Consider the following 20,962-nt stretch of genomic DNA (forward strand, 5'->3'; position numbering starts at 1 on the left):
CACCGCCATTCTAACCCCCATTTTTGTCTTATAAAAAACCCAACTTTGAAGACCTTACACTTCATGCATTATCAAGATGAAATTCGCTTTCTTCTGCTGTAATTTAAGTTTCTTCGAATGGGAACTGCTTCTTTTCTTTTCTTTTTATCTATAATATTTCTATCATATAATTGTTTCTGTCACGATATAAAAAAGTATCAGACAGATGAAAATTCCTATACGCCATTCCCAGCATCAGCACATTCTGCAAATCTGTAAGCCAAGTAAAATTTGAGAATGGTTTTCGACCATTGCTAATCAATCTATGATCCCAAATTTACCCGTAAACACAGCAATTAGATGGCAAATTTAGTTGTTAATCCAGCCATTAAGGATCATTATTTAATTGTGGATGTGAAAAGAGCGTATCTTCTGGAGGAGATAACAATCACCTTCAATCTAACTTGTTTAGTATTAATAATACTATTAAATTAAGGTTGTGTTTCTTAATTCTCTATTCTATGAGAATTTTTTGGTACTTGTGGAGGTAGCACCTTAGCAGGCTAGCACGTGTGACTTATAATGTAATCAACAAAATCAATTTTTCTTTTTCTTTTTTTTTATTTTTTTAAAAAAGGGTATTTAATTGATATATTGTTGTCGTTTACTTTGTGTCTGGCAGATGTATGGAAATTCAGAGAACAGTGTTTTTAATACAAAATTCAGAAACACTCCACTATTCTTTATAACTACTAAGAATTTTATCTCATTCATTGGACTGAAGAATAGTCCTACTATAGCTACATATAAAAATTGAAGAATGCACTGTAATTCAACTTTGTCCAATTCTAATTCTATGAAATATTAATCAAACTACCATCCAAATGGATCTTAAACATATCATTATAAACAATAAGAAGAAAAGGGTGTTGTTTGTCTTGTGAGGAAAGGAAATATGGGTGGTTATTTTTGTATAATTATTTATCAAATTCTTATTCTAGAATGATTCTAATGTAATATAGGTATTACAGCACTGTATAATCTTATAAATATTAATATTATTTAATTTTAATAATTTACTAATATAATTAAATATTAAACTAATAAATTATATATAGTATTTAATTATTATCAATTAATAGTCTATAATTAAAAAATAGACTTATGATAATAGAGCGCTACAGTAGTATTCTAGCAAAACTCTTTAATTTAAGACAAAAATATGAGTTGGTTATGCAAATAGTACGGATAATGGGTAATATTTTAATTTTAAATTAAGTATCTTTTTTCAATCATTTCTAAACTTTCACATTACTATTTGTTTGAATTAGTAAATGACTGTTAAATTTACCCAAAAAAAAAAAAAGCACCCTATGATCATATGTTTCACATATTGTTAGAGAATTTGGAACCTTTTGTAATAAAAGAGTTAATTTAAATGAATGTTTAAAATGATGTATGATCTAGCTCTAAATATAATTTATATAATAATACATCATTATCAATATATCTAAATAAATATTAACAGAATTAGTCTGATGATAAATGTATATAACAGTTTAGGAAAATCTCATAACAATTCAGACGTTTTGTTATACCTAATTGGGAAAATGTTGGTCACCACAGTCCTCGAATTGAGGATTGAAATGAAAGAATTAAAAGTCAAATATAAGATTCAGGGCCAATTTTAATTGTAATGAATCTCAATTATCCACTGGAAATGAAAAAAAAAAAAACTGTCAATGGTTTCAATATTATTTTCTTTTATCAACTCAATTAATTTGCTGGACACATCAATTTTATTCTATATTTATCATGATTTATGCCTATTCGTGAATAGTCGGTGCAAAATTTATGATGGATCAATATATTTGTACTATGTTAGGTGGTCTACATTTAATTGACCATTCAAATAATGCTATATTTATCTACTGCTTCCTTATTTTACACGTGTTCTATGTATATTCTGCTTGTGGTTATTTATCATATAAAAAAACTAAGACATTAAATTGATATAAATAATTTTTTAAATAATGTAATTTTCTAATAATACGTTGTAATTCATGACAAATAATTGAAAAAGAATTAGGAATAATGAGATCTCATGTCAATGATTCACGAATTTAGCAAATTGAAAGAAAAAATTATTATTTTAAGATTATACAGTTTAATCACATTAATACATACTGCATGGTTATAATATAACAAAGAAAAATAATTAAAAAAAATTAATTTAATTTCATAGTACCAACAACAAAATTGTTGACATGTTAGTATATTATTTATAAAATTAACAACAGTATTGACGCACAAAAAAAAAGGGAAAAATGAGAATGTACTTCTCAGGAAGAAAAAAGAAAAGCCATGTCAGTGATTTAAGTTACTGTTAATTTAAATAAAATTCACGCATGTTCCTCCTGTAGGAACCATTTTTTTTCCAAGCATAAAACTGATGAATGTGACATGCGATCAAACCAAACTTCCTTTGTTTAAATGTTGTTGAAAAGAAGATGGGGTAAAACATGAAATATCAGTGTCTCATTACTAAATTAAATTAAAGTTTAATAATTAAAATCAGACAAATTAGAGTACAATTGCATTAGTTTTATTATATGGTTCGGATTTGATTAACTATCAAGTAATAAGAGAATTCATATTAAAATTACGTGTTGAAGCTAGGGGATTTAGATTTTAAATGAGTAAATTAATTTTGTTACTGACTTATTTTCTGGTTGCTTTCTTCGAGTTTTGGTAATGGCCTTGTGAGATTAGCACTTTTAGGGCTGGTCACCACATTTTAACACAGTACCTCAAGGCACTGAATTTGTTAGTCCTTTCTACTTATATGTGTGATCATTAGCTTATATACATTTCTGATGCAGAATTTAACTTGTAGTTATAATCTGGAATATTTTTTTTATTCAATTCAATTTAAGTTTATGTTATTTTTATACACCGAATTAATAGATGGTCGACACATATTTATTAATTTTAAATAATATAGAATATATGTCAATTATATAATATTAAAATATAAGTCTCACTGTTTTATTTGATGTATGCCACGGTGCTATGCATAACAATAGAGAGAGAAGAGAAGAGAAATATATTTTAAAGGAAAAGAGGAGTTGAAATTATTTTTTCTATTATATTTGGTTATATAAATATTTTTATTAAAAAATAAAAAAATAATTAATTTTAAATTATTTTATTATAATAATAAAAATAAAAAGAATAATTAATTATATTTTAATTTTTTTAATGAATTGATATTTTTACATTTCAAATTAGAATATAACTGTATTATCTGTAATTTATAAAAAAATTATTATTTTATTAATAAATTTTATTAAATAATTATAATTAAATTTAATAAATTTAATGAATAAAAAATATATAATACTAAATCAATTGTCATTCTCCATCTATGAGGTTACCCTCGTAATATTAAGTTTTCTATTCTAGATAATCTCCATTTCAAGCATCTGTCTATTCCGCATTAAGCTTGGACTTACTCTTCTTCCAACTGAAGTCTTGCGACAGAGTTTGAGCATCACAGCATCACTGAGAGCTCAATTACTTCACGGAAGTTTTCTTTCCATCGTCATCAAGAATCCATTTACTCTATCGGGCTTTCGCTTCATCTTTTCATCTTCATTTTTCAACTCTCCACTCAACAAAACAACAACAGGAAAGTACTTAGAAGATTTTTCATCCACATGACATAGAGCATTAAGATTCATACCTTTAGTTCTTTAGTCATGAACAGAGAGTATCATGAGCCATTTTTATCGGGGACCAGAAACATCATCTAAGCTCGATCATGGGAATTCCAACTACTGTCTCCGTATTCGTCTCTATTGAACTGTCAGTTCTTTTGATATCAATTGTAGCCGGGAAGATCGATTTATTATGGAAAACCTTCATTAATTGGATCCCCGCATCTTAACCTAAAATCTTAGGCATTAAATTTACAGGCTTATATATCACTCATTTGGATTATACGTGAGATTTAATTTCCTGTCTTTTATCCTCACGTGATACTGGTAAGAACTTTTTCGGCCATGGGCATTTAAATAGAGTTCCATATATAATATTCATAATTGTATTATATCTAACATAAATGGGTGGAATGATATGCAGGATCACCATGGTTAATAATTACTATATAATTCTAAGGTTTGTCCTTCCACTAAGTGAGTCCTGTGTTTTTTTTAATATTATATTGAGATTAGCTTATTATATTAATTTCTTTTTATTAATCAAATATTAAATCAGATTAAAATAAGATAAAATTATATTATATTAAAGATATAATTAATGAGTCATTAAAATTAAACAGTATTAAACATACGAATTTAGTTTGAAATTAATGTTTAATCATAAATTCGATAACTATATTAAATTTTTTTCACTGGTTAACACAGGGGAAAAACTAGTTAAATGTTTTAATATAGGATTTAGATATATAAATTCACTGGATAATAGGCTTAAATCTCAGGAGATGTACAGTAATTACTTAGCCGTAAAAATAAAATAACCACAGCGAGAAAATGCCAGGACAAATATTATTTTTTCTTTGGTTAAAAAAATTCACTCCCTCCCAAAAAGCGCGTCCCAATTCGTGGTACGGAAGAAGAAAATATCAGCCGTCGATGACCCGTCCATTATAAAGGAATCTTCGGTTAAGAACCGTTGAATGTTTCCGGGGTGCGCGAAGTTTAACATACACGTGGCGGTTGTCGTCCGTCTAGGTCCAAATATGAGTTGAAAAAGCTGAGGCACAGAAGACGACAAAAATAGATGGGTACCTAAAAGTTTAAAAAAGGTTGAAAAGAAAAAGAGAAAACAAAATGATAACTTATGGTTAAATATTAACTCTGGTTAAGTTAGTTAACTAGCATTACGTGGCACTTGAAAAGGACAAGGTTATTATGTATAGCTGCCGTTAGTTGACGTCGTTATATAGCTCAACTCAACCAAGATAGCACGCGTTTTATTGTTGACTTACGGTTACGACCGTTATTGTTTTGTTACTTTACTCGGCGAATCGGAGACGTCTACTTCTTTTTTAAATAATTACTGTTAATGCGTGAACCCCATTTTGACTATTTTACCCTCATTGGTTTTGCTCTGAGCAACTAATTTATTTATGAAAATAAATTAATTTATAATATTATCTTCTAAAAATATAAATTACAAATATTAATTTATATAATAATAATGAATTATCCGGTGAAGAAGGCGGATTGAACATAAGGGGAAGAGGGCCGATACTGACACTGAAGGATTGAGACTGATAGCTTAGACGAGAACAAAAAATGGGAGAAAGCAAACCGTTCTAACGAGATATGTGGCTAGAGTAGAATACTAGGATGAGTACCTTTGACTCAACTTATGAAATCCATTCTGTTTTACCGCTCTCTTCTTACTGCTATGAAAAGACATTGCATCTTGAGTTAAGGCCAGTTACCTATACTTATACTCAATGTTGGAGTCAGGAATAGCTTATGCTTCTACTTTTTATTATTTCTCTTAGTTACTACTAGATATATAAGATATTAAGATAAGTTCTATAGTCCATTAGAGCCAGTTGCAGTCTTAGTTTCCTTTGCTGCAGATTGAGTTGCTTACTCGAAAGAATATGAAGAGAATTGCTCTCTAAAAAAGAAAGTAGAGTAAGGGATAGAATGAATATTCTTACAATTACATTAAGAAGAAGAAAGCATTTGCGTCTTTCTCCCGTTTTTAACTCTTAGAAGGAGTATTTCCAGCAATCCAATGAGAGAGCAGGAGTATTGTAGAGTTTGAAAGACTTGTCCTATTCCTGTTCTGTTCTGATATGGTTTTTTTACAACTATTCTATAAAAAAATCCGATAAGGTGTCTCTGCAAAAGGAGTAATGGGATCTCTCTTGCAAATCCGTTCATTCCCACCCAGTAGGAAGTATGGTCTTGCTTTCTGGCTAAGACATACGATCAATTAGGTGAAAAAACTTCTAAGAAATAAGAAAGGTTTTTTTCCAGCTCTTTGATCTCCTTTGTTCTCAGCATCAAGTTCATAATAATTTTTAAGAATAAATCCAAATGGAAACCGAATGCCTCTAACAAATCTATGAATGTTTGTCGTCTAAATATGGTATCAAAATGTTAACTCATAAGAAATTAGATGCTTATTTTGTCATCCATATTAAAAATAAATTTTGTGTATCCATCAGCCGACCAACAATAGCTTTTAAAATCTATAAAACAAACATTATATAATTGTAAGACCAAAAAATATACTAAAATAGTTGGTGCAGATAAATAAATAAATAAATAAATAATACATATTTTAAAATTATGATAAATAAATAATAAAATGTCAGATTTCATAAATGAATTTCAAAAAAAAAAAAATCTGGTATGATATTTAAATTATAGGTTCAACCTTTTTATAGAGCGAATAGTATATATAAAACTCATATTAAAAAGAATAAATTAGAAACCAAAAGTAACAAAGACTTTTTCCATATTTAGCCCTTATAGCATAAAAAGAAAAGAAGAAACACATGTAACTAAAGGCATAGTCCGAGAATCACCGACTGGAAAAAGAGGGGGTAGATTAGTGATTTGAGAAATGAACAATTTCGATGCGGTCGGATTTAACTCAAAGCTGGACTTTGTTAACTCAGCCGAAGTGACCGCAGTTAACAGCCGTTACCGTTTGTCAGTATCAGTAAAAATTAAACAGGTCAGCATTGTCGTTTTGTGATGACTCACCTATACAAAGGAGGGTTAACGAGCAAGTAACTAACCCATTTCCCTTTCATTCATCACGTCTGTTCGCTCCTCTTGCACCAATTCTCTATTTTTTTTTTTTTCTTTTCCTTCATTTTTCTTTCAAATTTTCTAACAAAGATATTATAAATCAGCATAGTTCAATTGAATTAATATATTGAATTCCTGTTATTATTTTTACATTTTAAATAAGAAAATATTTATTTTTTTAAAGTGAAAAAGTTATAACAAAAAACAATCTTAAAAGCTCAAATGATTATTTATTTGGCCTGAAAAACCGAATTTATTATCATCATTATTATTTAGTTTTTAGTTATTAATAAATAAACAACTTCAAACAATATTATAATATGGTGTGTATACAATTTGATTGAATGAAAATAAAAGGTAAATAGAGATGTTAAAAGAGAAGAATAAAAGAAAAGTCATAAATTTTCACATTGATTTGTGTTTTAAAGTTTGAACTATTAACCATTCATTTACTTTCTATAAATTCATTCAGAATAGTAACTCACTAATGACAATCAAAGACTAAAGGAAAAGATAAAAAGAAAATTAAATAAATTGAAAGAAATAGTAATGGTAGACTACTGGCACAAAAATTAGAAAATCAGAAATGGGTAAATGTGACAAAAACCAGACGGGTAAAAAAAAAATGGATACCTCAAAGAAAAAAAGAGTAGGTGAAGAGAGAAGGGAAATAAGAATCTGTGGGCAAAGAAAACAAAAGAAAAAGACTGCATTTTTTTATATGTACAAACAATTATAAAGAAAGTGAAAAAGAAAGGAAACTAAAAAAAATAAAGAAAGAGAGTATAATTACTGCAAACAACGCAGAGAGAGAGAGGAAAAAGAAAAAAAAAAAAGGAGAGAGAAGCAGTGATGGAGTATATCAGAAGCTCACTGCTTTGCTGATTTTGAGAGTGCGAGAGAGAGAAAGAAAAGGAGTACTGTGCAAGTTTTTCAACACTATTAATAATAACAACAATAATACACTTATATACAAACAGAGAGCTTCTTGACAAGAAATAATCCATCTTTTCATTTCTTTTCTTACTGCATTTGGGTTTCTCTCTTAAAACATCAATCCTTTTGTTAGTTTTCAGAGGAAGGAGATATCTGGAAAAGGAACTCAGGTGCGGTTTTTATCTTTTCCTCTCCTTCTTTTTTTCCTAACGGAAATTTTGATTCTTCAATCATCTCATATGCATTGTCGGTTGGTTTGAGCTTTTTTTTTTTTAATTGCAGTTTAAGTGGATTTTTTATTTTATCTGGGCATATCCTGTTTGAGCGATTTTTGATTTTCTATCATCTGGGTTTTCCAATTTCTATGTGGAAAATCAAGTTGGATAGCGTATTACATTGATCTTTATAGTTCTTGCATGCATTTGGGGATTTTCCATCCTTTGCTATTCTGCAATTGATTGGATTTTTTTTTTCTGTTTGTTTGGCTTTGATTGTGCTTTAATCCATTTGTTATCTGAGTTCTTGGGGTTTATTCATTTCTATCTGATCTTCACTCTAAGCAGGGTCTATTTTTAAATCATTACTCTTTCTTGTATATTGAAATGGTTTAGCACTTTTGGCTACTATTTTCCTCAATGTAGCTTGATGATTGACAATCTTGTTTAGCTGTTAAGTATATTATCGATTTCATGCTGATTCTAAAAGTTAGTTCTCCCCAAAATAGCACTTATGTATTTGTCCAAATCTGTTGCTTTTGTTACAGGTAAAAGGGGCTGCGGTGTTCCCAACAGAAGGTTTTTAGGGGTAATGTTGAGAAAGAGAACCAGGTCCCTTCAGAAAGATCAACAAATGGGTCCCTTAACAATGTCTGATTCTGGTTCTCAGTTTAATTCCCAATCTGATTGTCTGGGTTACAATCACAAAAGAACCTCCTTTTTCAATGTCCCTGGCCTTTTTGTTGGGTTAAGTCCTAAGGGTATGTCAGATTGTGATTCAGTCAGAAGCCCAACGTCTCCTCTCGATTTGAGGTTGTTCTCAAATTTAGGGAACTCCTCCTATAGGTCTCCTAGGTCTTCCCAGAATGGGCACCAGAAGAGCTGGGATTGTAGTAAAGTAGGCTTAAGCATTGTTAATTCTCTTGATGATGAAGATGATGATACAAAAGTATCTGGTAAAGTTCTCAGATCATCAGAGAGCAAGAACATTCTTTTTGGACAGAAAGTGAGAATTAAAACCCCAACCTTTCAAGTCAATGCTAATTCTTTTGAGGCACCAAAGTCTTTGCCAAGAAATTTTGCAATTCTTCCTCATTCTTATACCAAATCATCGCTTCAAAAGGGCTGCTCCAAGGTAATTTTTGAGATTGGAGAAGCCCCAACTGAACCTGAGCATTTTGGAAAAATCCGGTCTTGCTCATTGGACTCTTGCAAGTCATTTTCAACCTTGTCTCGTTTGGCTAACCGAAACTCAAATGTCATTTGTGGGAATTTTCCATTGAATAATGTAGCTACCGGGACAAGTTCTCCTCTTCAATTTTCTGGAGGAAGCCCCCCTCAATCAAATAACTCATTGCATATGGATTTGAACTTACCACCTGCTGGGTCTACCAGTGGGTTCGTCGGTTCTCTCTCTGCAAGTGAGATTGAGCTATCTGAGGATTATACATGTGTAATTTCACATGGGCCCAACGCCAGAAAAACTCATATTTATGGTGATTGTGTCTTGGAGTGTTACAGTAATGAAGGAAAGGAGATTAGAATGCCTCAGGCTATTACTAGCTCTATAATTCCAAGTCCATTTCCCTCGAATGACTTTTTGAACTTCTGTTATTATTGCAACAGGAGACTGGATGGTGGAAAAGATATTTACATATACAGGTTTGTCCGAGTTATCTGTATTCACATGCAGTTTATTTTGCAGATTGCTGTTTTCGTAGAGGATGTTGATGTTTTGTTCTTTGATTTCTTGCAGAGGTGAGAAAGCCTTTTGTAGTTTAAGTTGTCGATCGGAGGAGATTATGATTGATGAGGAGATGGAGAAAACAACCAATAAGACTTGCGATGAACCTGAACCTCCCAAGTGCGACAATGGCGAGGAACTCTATGAAAATGGCATTTTTGATGCTCCATAGAGTCGCTCACATGCCTTATCAGTAGCCACCATGCCCATGATTGATGAAACTGTCAGCAAAGGTAGACACCCTTGATCATCTGTTTCCAAAGAGCTGTACATGTGCATCTGTTAGCAGCCATGGATGATCGTTTTGTACATTGTTTCCTTGTGCTGTTAATGTTTCATCATTCATGGTCATGGGAAATGGATATTTTATTTTGGCTAAATTTTTGGCTCATCATAATTCAGACTTATATATTATCTTATAATTCATGTAGAATGGAGGTAGCCAAATTTTTAGGCTGCCCTATTTAATTTTTTTTTTCTTTTTTTCCTAATCTGTCTCTATTGTGGCAAGAATTATTGTACAAGTCTGTAAACTCAGCAAGTTTTCGACTGAATATAAAATGCTCTACTAATTATTGTATTATGCTATTTCTTTTAAGCTTACATTTATATAGAGCAATTTGATTCAAAATTTGATGCTGCTAAGTTACTTGTTCCGTTCCTTACCTTAGAGGACAAGATAGGGAGTCACAAAGTGCCCATGTTGGGGAGATGAAATTATAGTTTGTAATTATCAGTGATGACAAAACTTCCATGGGCATGATGTAAGCTATTCTGGGGGGATGTCGACATTTGTCCCAAGTTTTAAAGCTCATTTACAGCCTTAATAGTTCTTGCAGGGTTGTGGGTCCAAATAATTTTACCATTTCTGATGTGATATGTGTATGTGGCGTGTGATCTGTCTTTGTATGTGTTGAATGTGTGTGCACAGGCGAGTGTGTTTAATGAATAACATGGACGGTGTCTTATGTAAGTCTGTACTACTGATCTGGCCTATTGCATAACTATTTCTGGTCATAATCTCCGCAGTACTCATATATTTTTATTCACCAGTAGTCGTCTTTAATAGGAGCAATACCCATCTCTGGATCGGTGAAATCTATAGTTATCTCTGAGTAACTATTTCTCTGTCGTAAGCCTGAGATATTGCCTTCATAACTAAGTGACAATCCGTATGGTAGGGTTTTTCATTACTGTTTATAAGATCAGATGCAACAGCCGATCTTTCACCATGTTGAGATGAAGCATCTGGTACTTTCAATTTCATGAAAGGCTTCCCAATACATTCCCATGAAAATATAACAAGATGTCATTGTATTCCAACTAATAACATCTTCATAATGCATTTTCTTAAACGATTGACAAACTTCCCTTACTTTCCTACGTTTTGAGTACATAGCCATCGAATTGTTATTCAAAGATTTATTAGCTCCCAACCCAGATTTTAAAGTCCTTCCATGCGCTGCACTACCTTGTTGAACCAAGAAGTGACGAACACACCTTTCATTCCCCATACAATAATAAGCGACGAACACATCTTGTAAGAAACTTAAAAAGTTAGTTTTCCAGAAGGGTATTCCAAATTACAGTTTCTTGTTCGAAAACATAGGTAACAATTTGGCGGGCATATTCAAGCGCATTAATATAGGTTAAAGATTGAAGAACACGGATACTTAAATCATAGTCTTTGATGAGATTTTTGGAGATTAAATGGGCATGAATTGGTGGAAATTTTCTAAAATTTGAAAAATATTTTGACGAAGATGCCATGTGATTTGGTGTTAGAGATGAAATAGATGATAGGCGTATTAGCTTTGATTTGCAGGAAAAGAGGGATAAGGTGATAAATGGAAGAGCAATTGCCATTTTGGGATGATAGCCGTTAGTCTCCATACCTTTGTGTTAAGATTGGAATTGGATTAGGCTGAGAAATGACAGTAATGTCCTACCTGAATGTGCAAGTCATAATAACAAGAACAGAGACGTAGCATGAAAAAAAAAAATAGAAGAAAGAAAACTAAATAAAAGTAGGGTCCAAGAATTCCAAGTCATAATTAGAAAGTGAAAGGGAGTTAAAAAGAATTGGTCTTGGAATCAAAGAGTTAAAAGATAAATAGACCTACTGAAGATCACCGGTATAAAGGCGAAAGCGATCCAAAAGATGGCAATTGGCAAATGTTACAAGAGTAAAATTACTTATTTTCTTTGCTTTGCTTGGGCTGGTTGGTTGTGAATCTGACATGTTTTTAATATTTTGATAAACAATCAAATAATTTTCCTCAAGGGGTCGTAGTACTTAGCTATAATTTCAGGAGAAAAAGAAAAAAGAGAGCGAAATACTTGAAACCCGATGAAAGAGGATGACAGTCCCCTCTAGACAACTGAAGAGCCTAACAAATTTGTCCAACTCAACACCGCAAGAGATTGATGAGAAGAATCCTAGCGGCACAGGAGCTAAAGAGCAAGATGTTCACATGCTAGATTAAGTCATTTCCTAAAATTCTCTCTTTCTTCTTTTACTTTCTTTTCTTTGTCTCACTTGACCAAAATCAAACTTTAGCAGATGATCGGACAAAATTTCCAACCTCTCACCTGATCTCAATCGAGCAACAGTAACTGGAGCAGAACTTAGTTCGAATTGATATCCTATTCACACGGCAATATCCACACTGTGGTAACATGGTTCTCAGCAGTAAACTTACCCACCAAGTTTACCAGTTTTTTTTTTTTTTTTCTTGGTAAAACCTCAAATTGGGCAGATATGTTATGTTGAAGGAAATTTTATTTACATAAATCGAGAGCACATGATGACCATACAAAAATTACAGACATGTCTTGCTTTTCCCACTTCCATGTATCATCCATTCCCGCCAGCCAGCCACTACGAAAGCTTTAAGAGCAACATATCGTCGCAATACCGAACCAGCCAACAATCGTAGAGGAAGAAAATATCTATAAAAAATAAACATCCTATCTGGTGCCCATCAAAATTCACAACCGAGCGGCAGGAGTCGTGCTTTATCACCTTCAGAAAACCTTGTTACATAGGAAGGCCTCCTAATTAAAGCCCGATCATAACTCCCAAATCATCATGCTTTATCACCTTCAAAAACCTTGTTAAACAGGACAGAATCCTAACTGAATGCCCCGCAAGAACTTGCAAATACCAGCAGGAAATGATCATATTTGCTTTATCACCTTCCCATTCGTCAACCAATAAGGAATTACTGCGGAATTCTTCTAACCCAGATGAAATAGTCTACTTCTGAAAGTAACATCTTCTAGCAGTTTGTGGGGAGGCAAGGGGTTCAACTAGCACCACGGGACATGATACTTGACCGAGGTTACAAAGAGAACAAGAAAACAAATAATATGGCATCTCGAGGCATAATGCTTTCTTACATGATACTTGACCGAGGTTGCAGAAAGAATAAGAAAACAAATAACTACAACAAAAACAGGGGAGAATATTTAACCTAATTTCACAGCATTAAGAACCATGGTTACAAGCAAGGTTATGTAGTTGAGAAAAGGTCATTCCCTTAAAAGAAACTTTCATCTTCATTTCAAAGCTTTTACTGCCTGCCACCTCAGACTCTTGTTTGACGAGTGTTGTAGGACTTACAATTCAAGCATTTCTGAGCTACAATATGATATTGCACTTGTGAGGTCTTGCCACAATCATTGCAAAGGATCCAGACCTGTGATAAACAATTACGCTGGCATCAGTCACTTTGGAAAATTAACTTCCACAAGCATTGCCCGGTAAGCCCCTTTTAAGTATATCTTATTATGGTCGGGGGGGTGTGGTGGGGTGGGTGTGGTGGGGGTGGGTTTGGGGTGTGGGTAAAGAAAGGAAGAGGAGGGAGGCCGTAAGAAAGAGAGACAAAACAAACCATTCTATTCTGATAAGTTTCTGGCATTGGCGTAGCAGCAATTTCCACATCAAATTTCTCCCATACCTTGGACATATCACATACTGATCTTGAGCAGAGTGGACAAGCATATCTGTTAAGAGTACCGAAATATCGCATTTATAAAGATTCTACATCAAAATATTAACACAAGGGAGAATATTGAGACAGCATAGGAACAGAAGTAGCTGCAACGGCACTCACTGATAATGTTCTCTCATCTCCTTCAAGCAGTTCTTGTGAATTGTGTGTCCGCATGGCAACACTGTCACATCATACCTCGACTCAAATAAAAACTGCAGATATGGTGAATGCAGAATTAGACACCAATCCACAGTACTAATAGATTGAGATAGAAAACAAAGTATTGGGAACATTGTTATAACCTACCTCAAAACAGACAGGGCAGTCATGGTGCATTGCCCCCTCCACGCATGGATGGCTGTTCTTTAGAAGAATCGAGTAGCAGCAGCCTTCATAGTACAAAAAGGAAGTCAAACATGTAGCATGTTAGTCGTGCTATATCAGCACATAAGGTTATTGAAAAAAAATTATGTAATCACCATGGCTTACCACATTTGTAGCAATGGAAGAAATTTTCGCGCCCCCCAATCCTGCCAAGGAACACATTTTATATCCCACTTAGATAAACATAATCAGACAGAGCAACAATTAGATAAAAAAGGGAAAAAAACAAATGATATCAGCAATTATTTTGGATCAAATAATGACAAACAATCTCACAATTCTACGAGTTCTCAGGTCATAGAGTCACTGACATTTTTTCCAATGCGCACAAGCAAAGTGTTTGAAGATTTTGATAATCTAACCTAAAGCAAAGTGATATACTCTGCAGTAGGATTTCATAAAACAAATAAATATATCTTTTTTTTCTAATTCTTAACCCGATCAAAGCAACTATCTTCTTTCAATCGATTATGTTGTTGATTATTTTTTCTTTTCTTTGTGAAATAACGCACAATCACCAGCAAGTTGGGAGTTAATACATTTTAGTTGCTAAAATGGAAGTAGTTCTTTAACATGAAGCTAAACAGCATAGTACCTGCAAATCCCGCAACCATCACAATGATACTGTTTCTTAGATGTCTGCAAGTGAACACATAATATGCAATTAGTATATCTATCCCAATAGTTGAGAAGATAGACACCATCATGAATTCGAAAGTCAGCTTCATGAGGATCTTGTAAGGATTGTAAAAACAAGTACTTGATGTTTCTTTTGGCTCCCAAGTTTCATTTTTGCAAAAGCCAGTGTTCTTATCATGAAGAAGAATAAAATCACTAAATAAATAGAGTTGAAGAAGAATAGAATCACTAAATAAATAGGGTCAGTACTCACATCATCATCAAACAGCTTGCAAGTCTTGCAGAAGTACCTCCCCATACACACACCGCAGTTGACACAAAACTGTTGAACCTGCCAGAGAGCAAACCAGTAATGAGCGACACGAGTTATATATCTGAAGTTAATTGCTACAAGACTGATGCATGAAGGAAATGAACTATTTCAAATCAAGTACATAAAGAATACAAGATTATACTTTTGTTGTGTGGTAATAGATTACAGGCAAGTTATTCTATTCGTCTACATTTTGCCTTTGTTTTACCTGTTTCTGGATTCTTCCCCCAGAATTTACTTTATATTAAGAGATTCTTAGTGGTTACCAAGAGTTAAATTTCATAGTTTTCCAGCAATATAGGCCTGGATATGACATTAAGACTAGAGAACGTACTCACCTCTTGTTCTGTGGCACAAAGTGAGCATATCACCCATCTGACTTCATGGCGTGGCATGTCGTGTCTAAGCTTCTGGTCAACAGTGATGTTATTCTGTGCCATAACAAATTTTGGTTCATCAAACATCGTCAACATGAACATTCAATAGTGTAAGATATTACTTGCTTTTGTAACTACCATCAGGTAAGATATAGACAGACAGACAGAGTTGCAATTAATTATAACTGAAACCAAACTCCACAAGGTTCACACGCCAGAACACAGTGACATATGGTAAATCACACTGTTGAAGTCTACACCATATAAAGGAAATTACAAAAAACTGCTAAATCAAAGATTGGTATAAAGAAGTTGAAGCTTATAACTAATTTGCTGTGGAAGCTTCTGTCAAGTTCAGCATTATCTGTCCTTTGATGTTCAAAACCACATTCTTGTGAAAGATGCAAACAGTTAAGGCAAAAGGATCAGAGGCTGTATAAAATTAATAGTTTTACCGAAGCTAATATGAACTTCCATATAAGACTTTCTCTTTTCTTCTCATCATTTTTATTCCCTCTTCAAATCATTTTCTTCTTTTACTGTTTTAATTACATCCTCTTACCCAAATTTTAATATTATAAATGCAGAAGCAAAATCTTTTTTGGCTTCTTTAGGCCAATAACCCTTACAAGGATCTTTCCTCCATCTGACAACTCATGAATCAAAACCTAAAAGTGTAAGATCCAGATAATAAAAAATAAATAGACGACTGGCTTCATTTTTAAGATGGACACAGACAAGCAGGACCCTTGAGTTTTATCATTTGAAGCAACATAAGCAGTTTGATAGATTAGTTCATACATACACCAACGGTGAACAGACAATTCACCTTTGCCTCGTTATGACAATGACGGCAATCAAAGATCTCATTACAACAAGGTGCTCTAATGCGGCACCTTCGAAGATAATGCTGGCATCTGCAAAGATAAGCATAAGATATAAACAAATTTGAAACAACAAGAAACCTGTAAGATTTGCAATGCAAACAGGCAAGGACCATACCCATACTCCATACAACCTTTATCCACATCCAAGGTCTTTGTATCTGTTGATTCTGTTCTACCTGTGCACTCTTCATTCGGCTGACGAGTCTGAGAAGCCACTGAATCTGGTTCATTGATACTGCATGCCTCATCTTGAAATTTTGCAGGCATCGTCTGTTGAGACTCAAAACTCTTGTCTACTTCTGCCATTGAATGCGTCGTCTTCGAAAATGGACTGTCCAGAAGTGGGCAAAAGACCTAGATCACCTGCAAATAGAAACAGATTTTAGAAAAGATTTCTAACTTCAGAAGTTTAGCATAGTCACCCGATCACGCCAGGCAAACACCCCATCAGATTGTTGCTTTCTTCTATACTGCTGCAGATCAATTGAAATCAGCAACAACAAATTCCAATTAAGGCTGAACAGCTCCAAAGCCCAAATCAGCAATACTCCAAAAGAAGAATCACCAAAACAAGTAGATTTACAACAATCCCACTAAAAATTATACGGCAGCATTGAGGAACTCCAAAGCGTTGAACTGTGAATAGTAAGTAGAGCATTGGATGATCACTTGATTCCTTCAAGAAGTCCCGGAACAAAGTCCAATTATTCTGGACATGACCAATTTGAGCCCCAACCTATTGTAAGAGCAATACATAACACAATCAAATGCATTCTGAAAAGTAACAAAACGCGAGGGAAAGTGCATGAGAGTGGAGAAATGTGTTGTGTTGATTGTCTTTCAAGGACAAGCCTACCTTAGTTGGCAGCTCTGAACCAAGTCTCCTCTGAAGACTCAACTTACCCCACAAAAAAGTAAAGTTAGAACATGAGATACATCCTTTGTGACAGATAAAGCTTATTTCGAACTCAGCTGATACTCCAGTTATCCTCAGAGGGGTTTCTTACTACTAGGGGATTCGTGATGCCACTGAATTCCCAATTAGTAGAGTACATATCCATCCCTACTAAGGAGCGTGACTTCGAAAACTTTGAGGAAAAGAAAATGTGAGTTAAAAAAAATGTAGACTTAGGGAGGTATTAATTCCTGCAGACTGCTTTTTATCTGTGGCAGATGGCAAGAGTCAATAAACACCATCTAGCCCTATCAACATAATCTTCAAAGCAGTTCGAAAGAAAAGGACGCATAGATATAGGGAATACGAGAGAAGTGGCTAATGAAGGAAAGAAATAAAACGCTAGGCTCAGACTGCAGAAGGAATGCCATTAAAGGAGTTGGTCAATCACTGTTCTAAGTTCTATGTGTTATACTATATCCGTTGCCTCATTGCAGTAGCAGTAGCACTTTACAGTTCATATATACGAGAAACAAACAAGAACTTCCTGGTTAACACTCTCAAAACAGTTAGGACAGCATATCTGTGCAGTATACTGGCATGTAAAGAGCTCCTAAGTCTATACTGGCACTCTCCATCCACCTTGAGCATCCAGAACACCTGCAACTCATGATATGTATAGTTTGGAAAAAACAAATTTAAGAAAAATTCATCTTGCATAGATCCCTAAACATCATCTGTCCCTGAAATGACTAGTAGTGAATTCCTCCTCATTCTCCAGTGTTCTATTATACTTGTGGATCTTACTCGGCATCCTATAAACAAAGCCAAACTTGACCTAGAAAACTACTCATATATCAAGATAAGTAAGTAATTTAATAAACAAGGGTCACCCAGAACTATGTCCCCACTAGCTCTTTGTTTAGCTCAAGTCGACAATCCAATTCACTCTCTTTCAAACCGCTTGAAGCGCTACTACAGGTTGAATCCCTAAGAGAGCCATGTATATTGTTGCATTGCAGCAAAGGGAATAATAAGCTATCACTACAATTGAAATTTCATCCGGGACTCCTTTCAATGGTATTAATAAGTTCCTGTGTTGCATACTTCAACATAGCACATAAATAGCTAGAAAACACCATAATAAGATCAGACAATTATCAAGTATCAACACTATCATCGCACCAAATAAAATCAACAAAAGCACAAATTATAAATAAAGGATTGCACACAAACAAACTCCGAAGTAGAAACCTCAAATTTTCCCGATTATAGTTTCTGAGACAACCAAAATTATGAAAACTTCTTTTCAAATTAAAGAAAAAAATCCAAAATTTTGGCTAACTCATAACTATGCATGAAAATTTGAGTTTCAAAATCACATTTTATCAAAACACCAAAAAGAAAAAGAACAGCTAAATGATCAATTTAAGCAATGCAAGCTTAATATTTTATACATTACCATTAAAAAAGAAAGACTAAATCAAACTATGAATTCATTACGAATTTGTTCTTTGTTCATATATAGAATAACGAACTTTCAATCTGCAGGGACGACTCGCCGATCGAAAAGGCAGTATTTTACGGCGTACGCTGCGGTTGAATATTCTCCGGAGCTCCAATCGAATCTTTTTCTTTATCTTTTTTCTTCAGTGTTCCCTATTTCTGATTTCGTACACGATGAATGACAAAATGAGAATGAATGTTTATATAGAGGTGGTGCTGGCTTTCGAGAGACTTCGCAATAAGCTGTTTAAAGACGAAAACGAAAGCTCGTGAACCATTCCTTTTTGAACCCTTTGGCTCAAGGTGAGGGTGTAAATGAGGATAAAATGGAGATTTGAGAGGATTGAATTTGCAAATATTATTTCTTTTACACACCTCATCATTTGCTTCTATGTGAAATCAAAAGCAAATATTTTTTATTCATTTCCTAAAAATTCTATTTTTATTTATGTTACTATTTAGATTTAATATTATTTCAGTTCTATCAAAAATATTATTTCAAAAGAAGAAATGGATTTTTTTTTTTGAATTCTTACTTTAATTTTGAATAAGTTTTAATGATCAAACACTATAATTAATATTATTTATTAATTTATCTTTTATTATATCTTTTATAAATAGATAAATTTAAAAAAAAAAACTAACAATTGTTAAGATTTTATTTAGTAAATTATTTAAATATTTATTCATATTTCAGAAATATCTTACATCAATTTATGTATATACATGTATAGATTACTCACCTTATATATTAAAAGTAAATAGAAAAATAGTTATTAAAACAGATAAAAAATATTATTTTTATTTATTCAAAAATACTAATATAAAAATTAAACATAAAATTCTATTATTTACTAGATTAGGATTTTACTGTTTTATTAATATATTATCTATGTTATTAAATAAATTACAAAATTAAAATATAAATAAGATTATATTTTGTTTATTTTCATTTTTCCAGCAAAAAAATACAAAAAAAAAATCCTAGTTTTAAAACATTAAAACTGTAAAAAAAATAAAACAAATCGATTTTTATGTCCAGTTTATATATTTTTAAGAAATAATTTTGTAATTTTATATTTATATTTAAATGTATATTTTGATATTTTCTGTTTAAAAAATATGATATAACTATGTATTCTATTATTATTTTTATTATACTTATTTAGATAAATATATATTTTATCTTTTTAGTCCTTTTTTATTTTAAATTTTAGTTTTTTATTTTTACAAACTAAAAGAATTCTCCACAAATAAATAATCTATCAATTTTCAATCCTTTTCCTGTGGATTGTTTTTCTTGTTCTATAAAACATGAAGAGAAAAATAAAAGTTGTGTTTATTTTCTTTCCATGGTAGAAAACTTTCAAGAACAGTAAAATCTGATGGGAACCAAAAGTGGGACCCAATCTGACTAAAGGGAGACGGTGGGGTGATGGAGAAATCAAAGGCCATAGAATAACAGTGTGAGACAAAAGGATTTATTGTAGGCGAGGCCTCTGTCAGTGCAATTTGACTGGAGCCAGGGATGCTGGACACGTATGGTGGTCGGCGAGACAGGTTGATGTCAGATTTTGGCTACATCTGGGAATAGATGACGTTGAGAGATTAGTAATGATATTCTGAAATATCTTTCTCAAGCTTTAATTTTATTTTACATGCTTATCCATTCAACTTTTAATCGTTCCTTTATTTGCTTTTCCTCTAATTCCTGGGTTCTCAAACAGAGGCTTTTGAATGTGAATTCATTTTTAAGAGAAATATAAGCTCTGCTGTATTATCAATTACACTTCATATTCATGACAAATAAGCACGTCCGACCAAATAAAAATTATAATCGATGTAAAATTTCAACTAGATGAGACCACTAGTGTGCTGATAGTTTAAGGGTCAATTTGGTTCTCAGCCTGTATTTTCAGGTTCTTTTAACCTATAACTAACTTGTCCACTTTAAGGATTATTTTCTCCTTATTTGGTGATGGGAATAATCAATTTTATTTAAGACTTGTTTAAATTGAATTTTCACGAATTTGTGCTAGTAAAAGCTAAATTTTGATATTTAAGCTCGAATTTGACTCTTTTTAAAATTATTGAATTTATAAGTAGTCTGAATTTAACTGATAAATAACTCATTTATTAAACTAAATAAATTAAATTTGAATTCGACTCGTCTAATAATTATATAGTGAAATAATTTTATTCAAACTTATTAAATATTTTTAACTTATTATTATTATTATGTAATAAATATATATGTATTATAATATAAATTAATTAATT

The 20,962-nt window shown here is 32.5% G+C and overlaps 2 protein-coding genes across 3 annotated transcripts; one reads left to right on the forward strand and one right to left on the reverse strand.

The window, feature by feature from the left end:
• The first annotated feature begins 7,499 nt into the window (after window positions 1–7,499).
• LOC8271238 (FCS-Like Zinc finger 10) lies at window positions 7,500–10,266 on the forward strand. The gene is made up of 3 exons (XM_002516552.4): window positions 7,500–7,894; window positions 8,488–9,601; window positions 9,696–10,266. The coding sequence occupies exons 2-3, from the start codon at window positions 8,532–8,534 to the stop codon at window positions 9,853–9,855; spliced, it is 1,230 nt and encodes a 409-aa protein (XP_002516598.3). The 5' UTR covers window positions 7,500–7,894; window positions 8,488–8,531; the 3' UTR covers window positions 9,856–10,266.
• A 2,181-nt stretch (window positions 10,267–12,447) lies between these two features.
• On the reverse strand, window positions 12,448–19,004 carry LOC8271239 (probable E3 ubiquitin-protein ligase RZFP34). 2 transcript variants are annotated; one of them, XM_048372261.1, is made up of 11 exons: window positions 18,715–19,004; window positions 16,397–16,644; window positions 16,224–16,311; window positions 15,356–15,448; window positions 14,958–15,035; window positions 14,661–14,704; window positions 14,171–14,211; window positions 13,988–14,070; window positions 13,802–13,893; window positions 13,580–13,691; window positions 12,448–13,384 (listed from the first exon to the last, which is right to left on the reverse strand). In XM_048372261.1, the coding sequence occupies exons 2-11, from the start codon at window positions 16,585–16,587 to the stop codon at window positions 13,274–13,276; spliced, it is 933 nt and encodes a 310-aa protein (XP_048228218.1). In that variant the 5' UTR covers window positions 16,588–16,644; window positions 18,715–19,004; the 3' UTR covers window positions 12,448–13,273. The 2 variants fall into 2 exon arrangements, with proteins under 2 accessions (XP_048228218.1, XP_048228217.1); XM_048372260.1 differs by having other exon boundaries at window positions 16,397–17,017; window positions 17,138–19,004.
• Window positions 19,005–20,962: the final 1,958 nt, after the last annotated feature.

Source organism: Ricinus communis, chromosome 3 (genome assembly GCF_019578655.1).
Source record: "Ricinus communis isolate WT05 ecotype wild-type chromosome 3, ASM1957865v1, whole genome shotgun sequence".
NCBI classification, from domain to species: Eukaryota; Viridiplantae; Streptophyta; class Magnoliopsida; order Malpighiales; family Euphorbiaceae; genus Ricinus; species Ricinus communis.